General features: G+C 40.9%; 1 protein-coding gene across 1 annotated transcript in view; it reads right to left on the reverse strand.

Moving 5' to 3' along the window:
* The window catches only part of STAB1 (stabilin 1), a 2761215-nt gene that overhangs the window by 1776127 nt on the left and 966746 nt on the right, over window positions 1–18342 (reverse strand). Inside the window, exon 22 of the mRNA XM_044078505.1 lies at window positions 16857–17043. Within this exon, the coding sequence (XP_043934440.1) occupies window positions 16857–17043 (187 nt within the window). The remainder of the gene's footprint in view (window positions 1–16856; window positions 17044–18342) is intronic.

Here is an 18342-nt window from a genome sequence, read left to right on the forward strand (position 1 = left end):
TGGTGTCCCCAGCTGTGTGCTACACGAGCTAAATGAGGAATTAAACCCGCACATAAGGCAGCTGTTTAATCTCAGCCTTACCACAGGATACGTGCCCAAGGAGTGGCGTACAGCAACTGTGGTCCCACTCCACAAAGGCGGTGCCTCTACGGACCCTGGTAATTACCGCCCCATAAGCTTAACAAGTCTAGTCTGCAAAGCTATGGAGAGGATCATAATGGAGCTCATAAACAAAGATATAGGGGACTTGCAGACATTGGACCCGACCCAGTTTGGCTTCGTCAAGGGCAGATCATGCCTTTTGAACTTGGTGAGCATAATGGAAACAGTCACCAAGGCCATTGATGAGGGAAAGGCAGTCCATACAGCCTACCTTGACCTTGCAAAGGCTTTCGACACAATACCCCACTCGGGTATTGTAGAAAAACTTACCAGCTTAAATGTAAACCCATATGTCACAAGATGGGTTGCAAACTGGCTTAAGGACAGAACCCACAGGGTTAGAGTTGCTGGCGCTTTGTCATACTCCAAGCCGGTCACAAGTGGTGTCCCACAGGGCTCGGTCCTTGGCCCCCTATTGTTCGGCATCTACTTCTCAGAAGTACAGGCCAACATGGGAGGACTTTGGTTGACAGTTTGCAGACGACTGCAAACTGGGCGCCATAGTGGAAAGTGCATCGGACACGGATATCCTTCAGAAGGGACTCACGGAAACAGATAGCTGGTGCCAGAGCCATGGCCTGAAGTTAAACGCCAAAAAATGTATAGTCATACCCTTTGGGAAAAACAAGGTAACCCCAAGCTACCATATAGGCGGCAATCCACTAAGCACAGAAGAGGTTATCAGGGACCTGGGGACCCAGGTTGACAGTGGCCTTTCTTTTGACACTCACGTTTCTAAAGTGGTTAGAAAGACCTTCTACATTGCCCACCTGATCATGAAGGGATTCACATCCAGATCTAGTGAGGTCATTGTTCCCCTGTACTCTTCACTTATCAGACCAATGATCGAGTACAATGCCCCATTCGGGATGTATCTCACCCAACATCTGCAGCAATTGGAGAGACCCCAAAAGTTCCTCACCAAAAGGATAAAGGGACTCCAAAATCTGTCATATGCTGCCAGATTGAAGAAACTCCAGCTCTATTCAGTCGCATACCGTCTGCTCAGAGGTGACATGTGCCTGATATACAAGGCCATGTCCAACCCGGGATTAATGGACATGCTCCACCTCAAAAAATCCAAATCCACCAAAACCACTAGAGCAAGTGACTTAAACCTTAGCACGGATATAAATAGGACGTGCTGGAGGGATAGATTTATCACTCAGAGACTCCCTATGCTGTGGAATAAAATCCCGGTCCATGTGAGGCAGAGCACCTCGCTGGCTCTGTTCAAGAGAAATCTTGACCTGTGGATGGGAGATCGTAGATTTACCCCGGGAATCATCTCTGTGTCACTGCTGGACAGAGGCACAACAAACTAATGGGCACAGTATTTTTTCATATAAGGGGTGGCGTAAGCCACAAAACTTTGGGCTAGGCTTATAAATGCCTTAGGGCAGATAGCCTAGTATAAACCTATGAACCTATGAACCTATGAGTGAATGCATGTATGAAAACAGAGGAGACAGTGTGTGTGTATATGTATGTGTGTGAAAGAGAACAGACTGTATGTAAAATTGTTGTGTTTCACTTGCTTATTTTTTAGTACTATTATTATTTTTATATATGTTTAATATAAAATGCTTCCTCCATCACTATTAACATATACTACAGTAACTCTGAAACATTAGACGGAGGAACTATTTTACATTAAAAATATATAAAAAAGATAATATAGTACTTAAAAATTAAATAAGCAAGTAGAACACAATGACCTTACAGACAGCCCATTCTCAAAGCACAATAATGACCTCCAGGGTGTGTGTTAATGTGTAATTAATGCCCTTCCAGGAGTGCTGGGTGGGTGTTAATCACACATCAACACACACCCTGTCGGGCATTATTGCTTGCATAATTCATTCCAACCTAACTGTTCTGACAAATCCACAGAACAGCCTTCTAATGGCCCTGTCAAAACCTGCTCTGGCCCTAGAAATAGCACGAGTTGTAATATTTGGTGAAAGTGTGAACAGAAGACCAAGTAGCAGCTTTCAAGATAGATCTAGTATCCAGACCCTTGAAAAAGCACCAGCAGAGTCTACTGCCCTGGTAGAATTAGCATGAACATTTTGGCACACGTTAACTCTGTGAACAACAAACTGCTCTATCTGATTTGTCTGGCTATTAAAAACATCTGGAATTTTTTGTACATAAACTGTTTTTTTGTTCTCTAGCCATTTATTGTTTTTCCTACTCTTGCTTAGAGTTTCAAGTTGCATTTTTTCCACTGCTGCTATGCAATTGTAGTAGTCTAAATACATTGTATCTGCAGTTTTCAGTGCTTTTAGACATGTATTTTTGTGGTTCCCCTAACACTAGGCTCCACATCAGTCATTTTACATTAAGAGGGTTGGTCTGCACTCTTGTGGCAGGAGGAGGGATGATTTCATCTATCCAAGCTGGGAACTGCTGGTGCGAAGCTTACTGTGTGCTTGCCTGATTGGCCTGTGGGCATATTTAGTTTAAAACCGCTTGTATACAAGCCTCGCATTTGCAGGAGTCTTGGCTGAGTTAGCCAAAGCTGCTCTTCACCTGGCAGTGATACCAGAGAGTTTGAGAGATTTTGCTTGCTTCTGAAGTCATCCTTGCCAAGAAAAATTAAATTAAGTATTATTTAGCACTTGAACTGCTTGTTTTCATTGCATTCGCTAAGATTTCTGTACTATTTAAAGTTTTTTCCTGCACTTGCTTAGAGTTTCAAGTTGCATTTTTTCCACTGCTGTAAGGGCTGCTGTTCTGCAACTGCAATATTCAAACCACATTGTATTTGCTGTTTTCAGTGCTTTTGGTATCTATTTTTGTGGTTCCTTAACACTTCCATTCCAGACCAGTCAGTTTACATCAAGAGGGTCAAAGCCTTCCCTCTTGCGGCAGGAGAAGGCTGATTTCACCTATATGAACTGGTAATTGCTAACGGAAATCTTAGTGTGTGCTTACCTAATTGGCATGCGTATATTTAAAATTGCTTTTTTCTGCTTGCATATATGCCTCGCATTTGCCCAACACTGCTCCTCCTTTTAGCGGAGGTTAGTGGTGCCCTGTGTCTACACAATCACTAGAAGTTGTACTTTTCCCCATAAAAGCTGCCCGACAGTTTCCACAGTCCTGCGCTACTCAAGGAGCAACTAGTTTGTGTGCTAAGCAGCACTGTCTCATTTAGCTAGTTCTAGATTACATTATTACAGCACTCAGAACAATTGCTGCTAAAAAAGCAACTAGTTTGTGTGCTAAGCAGCACTGCCTCACTTAGCTAGCACTAGATTACATTATTACAGCACTGAGAACAATTGCTGCTGAAAGAGCAACTGTTTTTGCACTGGGCAGCCTCATTGCATAGGATAGCTGTAGATTACACTATGTATGCAACCATTCCTCATCCTCATTGCAAACACACTCCAGTCTATTTCCTTGTGAAGCACATATTAAGGACCTACAACTATGGATAGACACTTTCTTGCAATCTCTGCATCTAGCTTAATGGACATTCATCCTGAGGCAATGCAGCAATTGCCTCCTGCTCACTGACAATCACTTAATTCTGAAAATATGAATACAGTATGTGAGAGATGTAGTTACACAAAGGTTCCTTACAAAAAGGATAAGGGAGTAAAAACAATATCCTACACTGATCACCTCAAAGCCCTGTCTCTTTATTCAATGTCATACAGACTTCTGAGAGGTGATCTTTGCCTGGCAAATTTACATCCCTGGTCCCTGTTTTGATGAACCTTTACACATCCACAAAACAAACAGCATCAGAACTACTAGACTGAAAGACCTATATTCCTTTTGACATAAATAGGACATGTTGGAGATACAAATATGTTTCTCAGAGAATTCCCACTCTCTGGACCAGGCTCCCTAATCATGTGAAGCAGAGTTCCTTCCTATCCCTTTTTAATAGCAACTTGGACCAATGGATGGGTCATTTCATATTCACCCTGGTCTGGGTCCTATGTCTTTGATGGATGGAGACAGTCAGTAAATCACCACCTACATAAATGAAATTTGTGGTCACATTTGAGTTGTACAGCTAAGTTTATATGGGTCCTAGTGGTCGTTAGCCTATGATTTTATGGACCTATGTCACTGGATGCAAGACTCCCACATACAGACACAAAAAACACCAAACAACTTGTCAGTGATACACATACAATGCCCACCGCACTTACTAAGGACCATACACAAAGACCCACATATTTGGAGGTGCTCAAATGTAATTTACCCAAACCTCAAAGGCCTCAGACACTCCTGAAGGACACAAAACAAGACAACTCCCACCCCAACACATAAAACTACATCTCATAGTGTCTCAGCTACCAAGCCCATAAGACGTAACACCACACAACCCAATATTTTGGTCATAGGAGACTCCATTATTAGACACATTGATGTCCCTGTCACCAGGCTGGATAAGAAGAAGGTTACAGTTAGCTGCCTGTTATTAGCCAGGATTTGCCAGATCTTGCAAGCCCTCAGGTCATTAAACCCCAAATACCAGTATGACTCAGACATAATCTATGTGGATGTAAATGACTTTGGATGTACCTACCTGGACTATATGAAGAGAGACATGATTGAACTCTCAGAATATGTGTCACAGGTTGGTATAAGCCTAGCAGTGAGGAGCATTCTACCTCTCCAAGAATGATGTCACAATACCAACAGAAAATGATTGCCTTTAATAATTGGCTTAGCTACTGGTGTCATTCCAAAGGGGTCCAATATTTGTCAGCTTGGGAGAACATGATTGACTGGCCCTGCTGCTTTGCCAGGGATGGCCTTCACCTGTCATCACTAGGCTTTTGGATATTGGTCAAAACATTATCCAACCCTGTTTTTTAGGCATTGCTAAAGAGACAAACCTTCCAAGACAGCAAAATGCACTCAGGATAAGCTAAAGGTGTTATTGCTCAATGCTATGAGTCTGAATAAGCAACTACATTCCCTGAAAGCACTTCTTACCCAGGAAAATGCTGACACCTGTGCAGTTACATTGTTCAAAGCCACAGGATGCACTCCAGCAGTGCAAAGCTGTAATGCCTTTCTCATGTTCTAACCACCCACTGCACATGAAAGGGCAAAAGATGGAGGTGTATCCATCTACATAAAGGATAAACACAACTCAAGACTGGTCAAACAATATGGCATGCTTGAGTTACTCCATGTTCAGCTAACTAAAGGAAAAATCCCTTACCATATCCTTGCTAGCTACAGGTCCTCCAACATGAATCAGGAAAACCATACCTCATACTTGAATGTAATAAAACCACTTACCATTCAGCCCAATACCATACTCATGGCTGATTTCAACTACCCCTGCATTAACAGGGAGGCATAGAAGACCACTAAATGCAGGCGTAAAGATTTCTGTACTTTGTCAATGCAAATGCCCTGGAGCAGCTCATCTATACTGCCACTAGGGGTACAAATATCCTAGAATTTGTACTTGAAATATGGAAGAGTGTTGCATCCCCCCAACTGTAATGTCCTTGCTGGTTATATCAGATCAAAAAATGGTTTATCTTGAAATAAATATAAAACTAGAACCTCTACTTAACCCTAAAACCTTTAAAAACTTTTCTAAAGCAAACTATCTGCTATTAAATGACAGCACAGCTAATTTCCAAGCTTCTCCAAACAAAGAAAACTCCCAAAGCCTATGCAGAGAAGTACACAAAATCCATGTATGACTATGTAAACAGCCACATAGAAACCACAGTACCAGACTGAAATAAACCAAGTACAAACCACAAAAACAAGAAACCATGGTGGACCCCTGGAATAAATAGGCTGCACAACAAAAGACAGGAAATCCTATGTAGAAGTAAGAGATAATGTGCACAACAGAGCAAAAACTCCCCCATTAGTCTAAACAAGCAAATCAGGGGACTTGTCAAGCCATGAAAAGCAAATTTTGAGGCAAAAATAGCCTCACAAGATAAAGATAATCATAAGGCATTTTCAGTTATGTCTGCAATCTTAAGGGCAATATTCACTGTTGTGCAGAGTTAGTTGTAGACGGCATGACTCAGCCAGAAGATACAGCAAGTCTGCTGGCCAATAAATTCAACTTAAATTTCACCTCCCCATCACCTCCGGTTACCCCTCAAGAAATTCCCTCCACCACTCCTCTACCAGTCATTACAAAAGAACATGTTAGCATTGCGCTCTCTAAAGCTAAACACATGTCTTCAATGAGTCCTGACAATATCCCAGGATGCCTCTTAAACTTGAAACAGGGCCTATCAGGCCCACTAGGATCTCTGTTTCACCACATCCTCCACACTGGCTTTGTCTCTGTGGAGTGGAGGACAGCAACAGTTACCCTTCAGCATAAAGGGGGACCATCAACAGACCTTGGAAATCACAGATTCATAAGTTTGACTAGTCATATATACAAGGCTATGGAAAGAATAATCATGGACCTGATAAATAACGACATAGGAAATGTCCAAATACTGGGTCCAACCCAGTTCAGCTTTGTCAAGGGCAGGTTGTGCCTACGCAATCTGGTGGACTTCTTTGAGAAAGTCACTAGGGCTATGGATGAAGGCAAAACAGTACATACTGCCCATTTTGACCTGGCTAAGATTTGACACAGTTCCCCACTTGGGCATAATAGATAAACTGGTTATAAATCCATGCATATTGTTAGAGTGGGAGAATCCAGATGCAGCAAGAGGCCAGTTACTAGTGGTGTACCACAGGGCTCAGAGCTGGGACCTCTCCTGTTTGGAATATACTTCCTTGAAGTCAAGGCTAATGTAGAAGGCCTTTGGCTGACTAAGTCTGCTATGACTACAAGCTGGGGGTAGACAATAAATCCCCCAGTTATGTAGATATCCTTTAGAAGGGTCTGGCTCTGACAAATGATTGGTGCCAGAGCCATGGCCTAAAACGAAATGCAAAACAATGCATAATTATACACTTGGGGAAATCAAATACCCTTGCAAATTACAGCATTAATTGACCACTCCTAAGAGTGCACTCAGAGGTGAGAGATCTAGGTAGACAGACAGATAGCAGCCTTGAATTTGACTGCCATATATCCACAGTGGTGATGAGGTCCTTCTATGTGGCACAGCTTATAAGTAAAGGCATGGCATCTAGATCTAAGGAAGTTTTAGTCCCACTGTACTTGGCCCTCATCAGTCCAATAATCAGTAATAATTCAATAAAGGTGTGTTTAAAAATAAATAATCAGATACAATGCATCTTTCAGCATGTACTTGAATAGACACTTGCAACAGCTGGAGCAGCCTCAGAGGTTACTTACAAAAGAATAGAGGGTGTAAACAACATATCTTATGCAGATGAACTAAAACCCTATCTCTTTACTCCTACAGACTATTAAGGGGTGATCTATGCCTAGCCTACAAGACACTTTCAAATCCAGCTCTGATGGAACTGTTATAAATTCACATGACAAACTATACAAAGGCCACCCAATCTGAGGATCTAAACTTGGTCTGTGATATGAACAAAACATACTGGAAAGATAGATATGTGTCTCAGAGATTACCCCTTCTCTGGAACAGGCTGCCTAGTCACATAAAGCAGAGACTTTCCCTGAGTCTCTTCAAATGCAGTTTGGGTGAATGGATGGGGAATCATAAATTCACCCCTGGGGTAGCATCCATGTTACTTTTGGACAGGGGAAGTCTGTAAAACACTAAAAGGTACAGACAAACATAAGCAATCCTCAAGCCCTTAGAGATCAAAAATCAGGTAAAATTTGGGTAGCAACGGCTAGTCCTGTAAGAGCTCCTGAGCCATTAACCTAGTAATTTCTACGAACCTATGAATGAATAGAATCAGAAAGCTGCTTGTCATGAAAAGAGTAACACAAAGAAATGGCCTTAGAAATCCAGGAGAAGATGGTTTGATTAGACATCCCAACCCAATTTTATGGTATGAAAAGAAATGAAATGCAGCTAAGATTTCCGGATATATTTTGTTTTTTTAGGTAATGTCTGTCAGATTTCCTGATATATTTTGTTTTTTTAGGCAATGTCTGTCAGATTTCCGGATATATTTTGTTTTTTAGGTAATGTCTGTCAGATTTCCTGATATATTTTGTTTTTTTAGGTAATGTCTGTCAGATTTCCTGATATATTTTGTTTTTTTAGGTAATGTCTGTCAGATTTCCTGATATATTTTGTTTTTTGAGGTAATGTCTGTCAGATTTCCGGATATATTTTGTTTTTTTAGGTAATGTCTATCAAATTTCCTGATATATTTTGTTTTTTTAGGTAATGTCTGTCAGATTTCTGGATATATTTTGTTTTTTTAGGTAATGTCTGAGCTGCCTGTGTAAATCCAGGGTGTGAAGAACCCTCTCGGTAGGATTCTTTGGAGAAGGTTATAAAGAAGCAAGACAAGTGGACTGATTTAAGGACAAATCATTAACCACCTTGGCCATAAAAGAAGGACTGGAACAAAGAGGTGCTCTGTCCCTGTGAAAAAAAAGTGTAACTGCCACAAATGCTTCAAGTTCAGAGACCGCCTTTGCAGAACTAAGAGCCATGTAACTGCCACAAACGCTTCAAGTTCAGAGACCGTCTTGGCAGAACTATGAGCCACCAACAATATAGTCTTCCAAGTACAATATTGTAGGGAAGAGGAAACTGCAGCTTCAAAAGGGACTGAGTCAATTTCTTAAGAAAAAAAAAAACTAAGGTTCCAAGAAGGAGGAATTGGCTTTCTTGAAGGCTGAATATCAAGCACACCTTTCAGAAATTGTTTGACTTCAAAACTAGAAACCAGAGGTGGATTCAGAAGCAAACAAGCATAAATGGCTGAGGAATGTGCTTTAACAGGTGAATATGCCAAGCTAGAATTGAGCAACTCACACAAACAAGAAAGGACTATAGGAATACCACAGAAAAAGGGTCCAGGCCATGCTTGAGACACCAGATAGAAAATATTTTCAGTTTTGTCTCACAGGATTTTCTAGCAGTGGGTTTTCTGGCATCCTATAAAATGTGAGGTACATCCTTAGAAAAATGGTGTCTAAAATGAATCAAAACCCCATCACCTAAGTGTCAAGTGAGGGTGAATGAAAGCTCTCTTGTCTTGTCTTGTGTGAGAAGATCCATCCTATGAGTTACCTTGTGATGACTGCCCCTGGCCAGATGAAATATAAGGATAAAACAGTGCTGTCTGGGCCAAAAGGGAGTCACCTACAAGACAGGAATTTGGAAATGCAGACCTGGATTCAGAGAGATCTGGTGAATCTACCAGAGGAGTTCAATCCTGAGACAAGGAAAGAAAGGAACTAGATACTCCAATGAATGGGAATACTGGATCAGTAGAGGGAATAGTGACGGAACAGACAACATCCTGAAAGAGGGAATCTTGAGAAAGGTATTTATTAAAGACAGGTCTAGAATGGGACTCCATGACCCCTTCTTCCTGGGAACCAAAAACATTCTGGAATAAAAAACCTGTTGCCTGCTGAGAAGAGGGAACAGGCTGGATGGTTCTTTGCACCAACAGATCCTGAACAACCATGGAAAATGTGGGAGCTGACAAGGGGGAGGCTGAGGAAGAACTGGAATTTTAGACCATAAAATAACCATTCCGGATAATGGAAAGCACCCAAGCGGCTGTGGCTACCTGTTCCCAAACAGGAAAAGAAAGAGTTAACCTGAGGGACAGAGGAATCTGACCAAGGGGTAGGAGTGGCTGAATGTCACAGAGAAGCAGATTTGTTAGGGAAAGGAGGTTTCTGACCCTTAGAACTCTGAAAAGACTTGTCTGGAAAAACTGTCCTAGAAGCCCTCTTACCCCTAGAAGGCTGTTTAGACTACCTAAAGACAAAAGAACACTTAGATGGATAATTTCTCTGAAACTTGGGAAAAGGAGAGAAAAGGATGTTTTCCAGAAATAGCTCAGTAGGGAGAACATTAGACTGGATCTAAAGGTCCCTGGATTAATCCTGGGTTTTTGCATGCAATCCTTTCACCTGCGATCCTATTAGAAAAATTATGTGTGGGTTACCTGTTCCATGGACCTGAACCTTATATGTGACTCTAACAGAACTTGCTGGAGAAACAGATTCATAACCCAAATGCTGCTTCGCTTATGGAATAAACTTCAATCTTCAACAAACAAAGCCTGTCCCTCACATTCTTCAAAAAAGAATTTGGATAAATGGATGGGGAACCATAAATTCACTCCCAGAGTACTGATCATGTCCCTTATGGACAGAGGCAGTCTGTAAAATGACTCAGGGCTCCAACACCCAAAGACCCATTACCCTGATACTACCCCATCCCATATCTGGGGCATTAAGATATAGTATTGTCATATCCTGGGTATTATTGGCTAGGCTTGTAAAGGCTCTTGTACTGTTAGCCTAGTAATCACCTGTGAACCTGTATAACTTTACTGTTATCATGAAAGGTCTTAAACAATTCAGCAGCAGCACTGCCAAAGAGATTCTGGTTGCCTAAGGGGGAGTCTAATAATTCATCCTTGATATCTTCAGGCAGGGCGTGGAGGCACAACCAAGAACACCTCCTCATTACAGATCCAGATTCAGCTGATGTAGAGGAGGCACCATCAGGATCATAATTGCATTTAATGAAATAACAAGGCACCTGAGAAGCACAGCTCAAAAGGGAAATGGCAGAAGCCTTACCTTCCTAATCATGCACGTAAGCCAGAATGTCCCCAAGTTTGAAGACAAGAGCCTAGTCATATATGTCTGGTAAATAATAGTAATTAATAGCCCTGAAAGTTAAGGCATCAGAAGTATAAACTTTTTTACCATACCTGCCCACTGCAAAGCTGCCCTTACCAGAAGATAAAAGCTTAGAAGAGGGAAGCAACTTGGATGGTTTATCAGTGACACAAGACATATCAGCAGATTCTGTGAGGAAGTGGTTATATTCAAAAATACTTGAGCTTCAGGAGCTTTATGGAACCTATCCAGCTTCTTAGGGGTAGGTGATTGAGAATCAGAGGTCTCAAAAAGGAATTTAGCACTGGAGGGACTGCAGAAGGCCAAGGAGAAACGGTTTGCAAAAGTTCATAATATCCTTTTTTGAACATCAGGAAAGTGGGCATAGTCTCTCTTGAAATGCTCCATCATATGAACTACTATATCCCCAAAGGACAGTTCTTCCACAGGAGGAGTCAGGAAAAAGAGACTCCTCTCCTTCAGACTCCAGGGCATGAAGAAAGTAGATCTGAGAAGAGTACGCCAATGACTCCTTACCAGAGTCTAACTCTTCATCAGATGAATCAGAATCCCTAGTACATTTTGAAGGATTGGAAGACCAGGGAACATAAGCAGGAACAGGTAATACTTGAGGAGGTGTTAGAGCCATAAGAGCATTGAAAACCCCTGATGAATGGCTATCCTTGGCTACAGGGGTCACACATTTAGTTTTCTGCTTATTTTTTTAAAAGAACATCAACTTTAACAAATCTAGGTTGCTCAAACTCCTATCCAGATTCAATGAGGGTACCAGGCACCTCTTCCCCAGCAAGTATATGGGGAATCCCCCTTGGCCCCTCCAGTATAATCAACCATGGTCCCCCCCATATCTGCACCAGACATAGTCAAAACCTCAGAGGATGTGCAGATAGATATCTCTGTGTCAGCCTCCAACAACATAGCCAAAGCCTCAGAGGATGTGTGGGTAGACAGCTCTGTGTCAGCTTCCAATGACATAGTCACAGCCACAGAGGATGTGCAGGTAGACGGCTCTGTGTCAGCCCCCAACTGGGTCACAGCAGAGAGAGCTGACATTGGCAATGGACAGTACTCGGGTTCTTCATCCAATCCAATGGCTATGGCCAGTAGAGACTGGACAGCAATGTCAGTACCTGCCCTTTTGGCTTTCTTTATACGTGGCAGTTGAACATCGAGGCAGACAGATTCAACCACGGCACCCTGAACCAAAAGCTACAGCTTTTGGCTTTGCAAATAAATGGAAAGAGATGGCAGATGACTGCAGAGTGTCTTAGTGATAAACACATGGAGAGTCTCACATGGTGTAGGGTCATGCATTTACCAAACAAAAAAGACACTTCCCATGTCTATCTTTATGGGGAATCTGCCTCTCACACTCACATTTTCCTTTCCTAGATGACATGCAAACTAAATTAAAAAGAAAGAAAAAAAAAAGGAAAGAAGAGACCCCAGTGCGGCACTTATCTTTAGAAAGTCCTGTAGTTGAATCAACTCGATGAACTGCTTGCATACTGAATTTAAAAGCAGTGTTGAGACTGGCAGCAAATGAGGTTCTGAGGATTAAGTTCTCATACATCACATATGTACCTTATGCCTTGCATGTTGGACATACGATGTACAGGATCTGGAAGGTGTAAAGAGATTGGTATGCTGGCCGGACATTCAACTATTCCTGTAAGGATATCCCAGAAGAATACTGCAAAAGTGATAAGGACATCTAATTTTACAATGACACCCAAAGGAGGAGTGAGAGGAAACAAGAGACCAAGGGGTCAGCATTTTGAATTTTGATACTTTCACATACAGATTGAGAAAGGAAAGATCTAGAACTGGTCTACATGAAAACCTTTTCTTTGCAACAAGAAACATTCTGGAGTAGAAACATTTGCCCATTTTATCTAAAGGCACTGGTTCATTGACAATTAGGTGAGTAAGTGTTAAAGAACCTGTGGAAAAAACTTTGGTTCATAACAATCAGCAATTTTAGCAAATATTTTCTTTGTCAATTTAAAGAACTATCGTGCAGAAATGTAAAAGCATTGCAAATTTTGCTATAAGTCATCTCAAACATTATTAACATCATGTATTATCACTGGGCCTTTATCAATGCCTTGTATTTCTTGCATGCCCCACAAGAAAATAAACTCTAATTTAACTGCAATAGACATAATTTTGTCTCTGGTTAACAACAGTGCTAAGAAAACAAAGGATTAAAAGGAAAACTATAATTCACAAAGATTAGGTAAACATATTAGATTATTTGGTGCAAGTTCTTAAGGTATCCAAACATTTTGCAAGTTTTCTTGTTAAGCAAAATAATGTGTAGAAGAAATTGTATATGATTTATCTTTTTAAATAAGAGGAAAGTACATTATGTGATTATTGTATTGTTAAGAATAAAAATAATTAAATGTTTTTAAACTTATCTGTTATCATACTGATTTTGCTCAAAGCAAGGGTGGGGGGTTGGCATAATGGTTAAAGTGTTTACCTTACAAACACAAGGTGCATGGTTTGATTCTTACATGGAGTAATTGGCTAGTCTTAAAATGGCCCAAAAGGGCACTTAGCCTAGTACTATTATATGAACCTATGAAAAAGTTTTGGTATTTCATATTTCCATTACTTGAAGTATTACTATTTAATAGGTTCATAGGTTCATAGGTTCATACTAGGCTATCTGCCTAGGGCATTTATAAGCCTAGCCAAATTAATTTTGGTTAGTATACTGTGCCTCTGTCTAACAGTGACACAGAAGTGATACCAGGGATCCACTCATCAAGATTCCTCTTGAAGAGGAGGACTCTGCTCTGTCCTCCAGCATGTCCTATTTATTTCAATGCTGAGCTGAGGTTCAAGTCTCCTGCAGGTGTCTGTTAAGGTACATCCCAAAAGGGGCATTATACTCAATTATGGGCCTGAGGTGTTTAGCTTCATGGCTCTGGGATGGAGTTGTGTGTCAGCGGCCAAGAGTCGACGGCAGCCCAGTTTGCAGTCATCTGCGTACTTGATCAGCCTGAGCCTCCTTCCGTGTTGGCCTGCCTCTCAGAACTACTAACAAGAGAGGTCCTGGATCCCAGGAGCCTTGATGCCACTGTAACTGGTTTGGAGTCTAGTCTTACATGGCTCCAGCAATTCTGTGGGGTTTCTGTCCTTCAGCCAAGGTTTACAGTAACCATCTAAGTAACATAGGGTTTATATTTAAGCTGGTGAGCTTATCTATAATGCCCAAGTGTATTGTAATGAAGGCTTTGTTTTCTCCGGGTAGGCTGGGAGGACCACCTTCCTCACAATGGCCTTGTGACCCCTTGACCAAGAATTCAAAGGTTTAAGAGAGGGTGAGGGAAAAAGGATCCAAAGCTGGAATCTCGGAGGTGATCCAGTGTCCTGTCACTCCCAATATCTTTATTTATGAGGGGTCCATATGATCCTTTATGATGCTTGCACCCAGCCAGTCAGGTCATGTGTGATAGTTTCCAGGACTGCTGAGGCACCACCACCTGAGTTGAGAGGGACCAACCACCACTTGGGTACATATCCCGTAAGGCTGAGATTGAACAGTAGTTTTATGTTTAGTAGTTAGCCTTTTCTGTTTAGGATGTTATGGAGTTCATGGCACCAGCTGGGTCCCCATTGATGCTGCAGTGTTGATTTGCTTTGGAGAGGTTTGGAATGCTTGAAGCATCCTTGGAGATTGACCCTTCAGGGGCAATCTGGGACAGATATTTGCCCTTTGGTGGGAGGGGGAGATATTTGCCTGAACCTGGTCAGAGGGATGTTACCTGCAGGCAATGTCTGTGGGTTTGGTGTATTTTTTGTTGGTGTATTTTTAAGTCATTTGGGGATTGGGAACCAGCATATCTGTTCATTCCCAACCAAGCAGTGCCTTTAAAAATTATCTGGCAGTTATCCTTAGTGTCCTCTCTCAAGCTGGCCTTTAGACGATTTTCGTGAGTTTTTGTAGTTTTTTTGCTAATATTGATCAGAGAGATATTTTACCTTGATTTTTTGCTCCGTCATGGCCTGTAGTAGCTTCTCCCTTCTTATTGTAGTATATTTGCTTTGGCGGCTGGGGTACACCACACAGGACGAGGTCTTGGTCTTGGATTGATTTGGTCTTGCATTTATGACGATGATGTGATGGTAGCCTTGAAGGTGTTCATAGATGAAGGCTGCGCCGGATTTTCTGTGGGCTGGGGATTTTCCACAGGCCCGGGCTGAAGGATTCCACCTGTTCCAAAGTTTTTTAAGTTGTTTTCGGGCAGTGGGTGGGGGTGGGATGCCGGAACGGATGTATCAGTTAGTTTTATGGTCTGTCTGATCAGTGAGGACAGCATACTGGTCTGAGCATAGAGTCCCCTATGTTGGTGATGTGATGGTCCAGTATGTTTTCCTCTTGTGGAGGTACCAAAGTTGTTCCATAATTCCATAGAGTTTATAAATTCTGTGAACACCTTAGGGCTATAGGAGTTGGAACTAGAGTAATACTACCTATCTATGTTTGGGTGATTTAAAGTCACCCCAATATAATGGTTTGCAGAGACCTCAGGATTGCCATTTTCCAGTGTCAGGGCAAAGGCCAAGGGGTTCCTGGGTTTGGGAGGGTGGTCTGTAGCCAGTTTATAAACTGGAGTTTTATTTTACCATAGTTTAGTTGCACATCTCTGATGCTTAGTGCTGTGCCACCAACTGTTGTGAACTGGAGGTAAGGTATCTTTGATATCTCCCCTCCTGTTGTGTGTTGTGTTTCGGTTCTCAGGCTTTAAATAATATGATGGTATAAGGCATAACCTGGTAGTGCTAAAGCGGGCCTTGAACCAACCAGGTTTACTGCACACAGATATCGATGTTCCATGCTAAGCGAGATTTTGAGAAACGTGCATCTAGCATCAGGTCATCCCCAACAGGCATTGGATCCCCCCCTACCACCAATAATACTTAAGCAATTTGTGAAAATTGATCATTTGTCTTCATATTGTGGCATCATTCTTGGTGAGGTGACCTGTTCAGCTCAGCAGCCGGGGGAGCGTCAGTGTGCCTGTGATGACGTCACCCTATTACAGTATCAGGTGTATCCTGTTTTAGCCTAGGGGGGCTGGCTGTCTGTTCTGCACACTGGCTGTGCATTGTGTGTTATGTGTTTTGTTTTTTTGTTTTAGCGGCTGCTTCTGGGTGTCTGCTGGAGTCTCTCTGCTTAGGCTTTTTTTATTTAGCCTTATCGGAGATGTTTGTTTTGTGTGTTTATGTGTTTGGTTTGCTGAGTGGTTGGTAGGTCTATGTGACTGGAATTGTAGTGAAGTGTGGTTTCCTTCTCCACCTATGAAAATGGTAAAACTTGTTATTCATGATCTTGTTTCTGAATATACTATATTTGAAAATTAATAAATTAAAAGTTCATAAAACAATAAAAAATGAAATTGTGCAGCAGTAGTTATAAAACTGAGGTCAAATCTTTATTAAAATATGAAAGCTTATCAGATAATACTTTCATTCTTAAATCTGGCCTTCATCAGGTTTGTGCATTAAAACCAAAAATATATATAAAACAACTAGCTACATGACAAAACATCAACTAATCCTAGAAATCCTCCATAAAAATCACGTAAATCATGTAAAATCCCCTAACACGCTAACTGCTTCAACAAATGTTAACATTTACTTGAAACCAAAACAAGCTCAAGAGATTTTTTGCATGAACATCTATCTTTATCTCAGTGCCCATGCCAAATATCAGGAACAGAAATCTTTGTAAATGTGTGTTCATACAGTTTCAGTCTGTTTAAATAAGCTGATTATTAAAGTAAATTATAATGACATTTCCATACAGCAGTGTTCTGTACTTATTATGTAATAATTATTTTCTTGGCTGGGGTTAAATACATAAGTTCAGTTAGTATTTTAATAATTATGATGAGAACAGTAATAAGTGCAAAGGGTAAATGCCTTTATCACAAATATTTGTCATTTATTAAATGGTACATACCTAGTAGTAGAATTCAAGAGTTCGCAGACTGCATTTATGTGGCAGTATACAGACAGCCCAGACGGTCCACAGGGTACAGCCGTTCTGTCACAAAATTCCCCATAGAAGCCAGGTTTGCAAGACGAGGGTTGGCAGACACCTTTACTTCCTGGTCTGTTGTCACAAATCCCATGCACACATGGGCAATCTGCAGTAATATCAATCAAAAACATCTTATGATGCACAACACAAGTGGAAGCAAAACAGCAAAAAATAAGAAAGTTCTAACCAAACCAGATTAATTTAACATTTATTGACTGGGTATGTGAACTAATCGATGGAGTTTTTCAGCCACCATCTGGGCCATGTAGGCAAACACAACAAGTAGAACATAACTGTTAAGTAAGCAATTAATGATAAAAAGATGGTAAAATAATGCAACAAAACTGAACACATTGTCATTTGAAAAAAATAATGATAAAAAACTGAACATGTAGGCATATAAACTGTAACCATAAAGAAGCATACTAACATCTGCAGAGGCAACAAAATATTTCAAGTGCATTTAATAAAAATATAACAAACTCAACTCCCCAGTTTGTAGTAGAGGGGACTGCAATATGAAGTTGAGAATAAGTGTCGCTAAGCTTCCTGCGCCGATAATTAACTTCACACAAAACACCAGTAGGTAGCCACACACCCTAAATCCTACAATATAATAACAGAGAATGAAAAAGGTACTGGTTTACAGTAAAGTACAGAAAAAGGAACTTATTTAGCAGCAGTCTAAAACAGTTGTGCTTATTTTCATTAATAAGATATCGTTTGAGGGATTTCTGGAAATCTTTAAGTTGCTGAATTATCTTAATAGTTTCAGGAATGTTATTCTAGCTAGTAGGAAAAATCTTGGAGAATGTTTTTCCACAGGAATCAGGAGCTCATCGCATTTATCTTTGCTTACCGTACAGTGCATTGAATACATGTAAGGTTTGCCACTGTATTGTTTTTACCTTATGTACATTGATGTAATGTCTCTGCCTTATGGCTCATGAAGAAGCTGAAAAGGGTTCTTTCTATAGTAGCCTACTCCCCCTGTTAACAATAACTAGTTAGATAGAAGTAATTGCTAATACACAAAATATATAGATAGATAGATAGATAGATAGATAGATAGATAGATAGATAGATAGATAGATAGATAGATGCAAGAAGGTCTTAGTATATGTAGTCGAAGCACCTAAGGGAGCGCTCTTGATCTCTGATGGTCAGTTTACCATGGTGAGTGGACAGTACCTTTAATTGAGGATATTAAAAGAACTAGGAAGAAATGTAATCTTAGCAGAAATAGGAAGCCAGTTGTTTTTATTTATAGAGATATCTCTGTCGTTAGTTAGAGTAATGAATCTGAGAATTACATTCTCACCAGACTGACATAGAGCACTATTTTGAGAGAATAATTGAAAGATCATATTCTACTCTTAGAAAAACATTTATAGCTATAGGTCAC

Source organism: Protopterus annectens, chromosome 7.part1 (genome assembly GCF_019279795.1).
Source record: "Protopterus annectens isolate FY-2018-M chromosome 7.part1, PAN1.0, whole genome shotgun sequence".
Classification (NCBI taxonomy): domain Eukaryota; kingdom Metazoa; phylum Chordata; order Ceratodontiformes; family Protopteridae; genus Protopterus; species Protopterus annectens.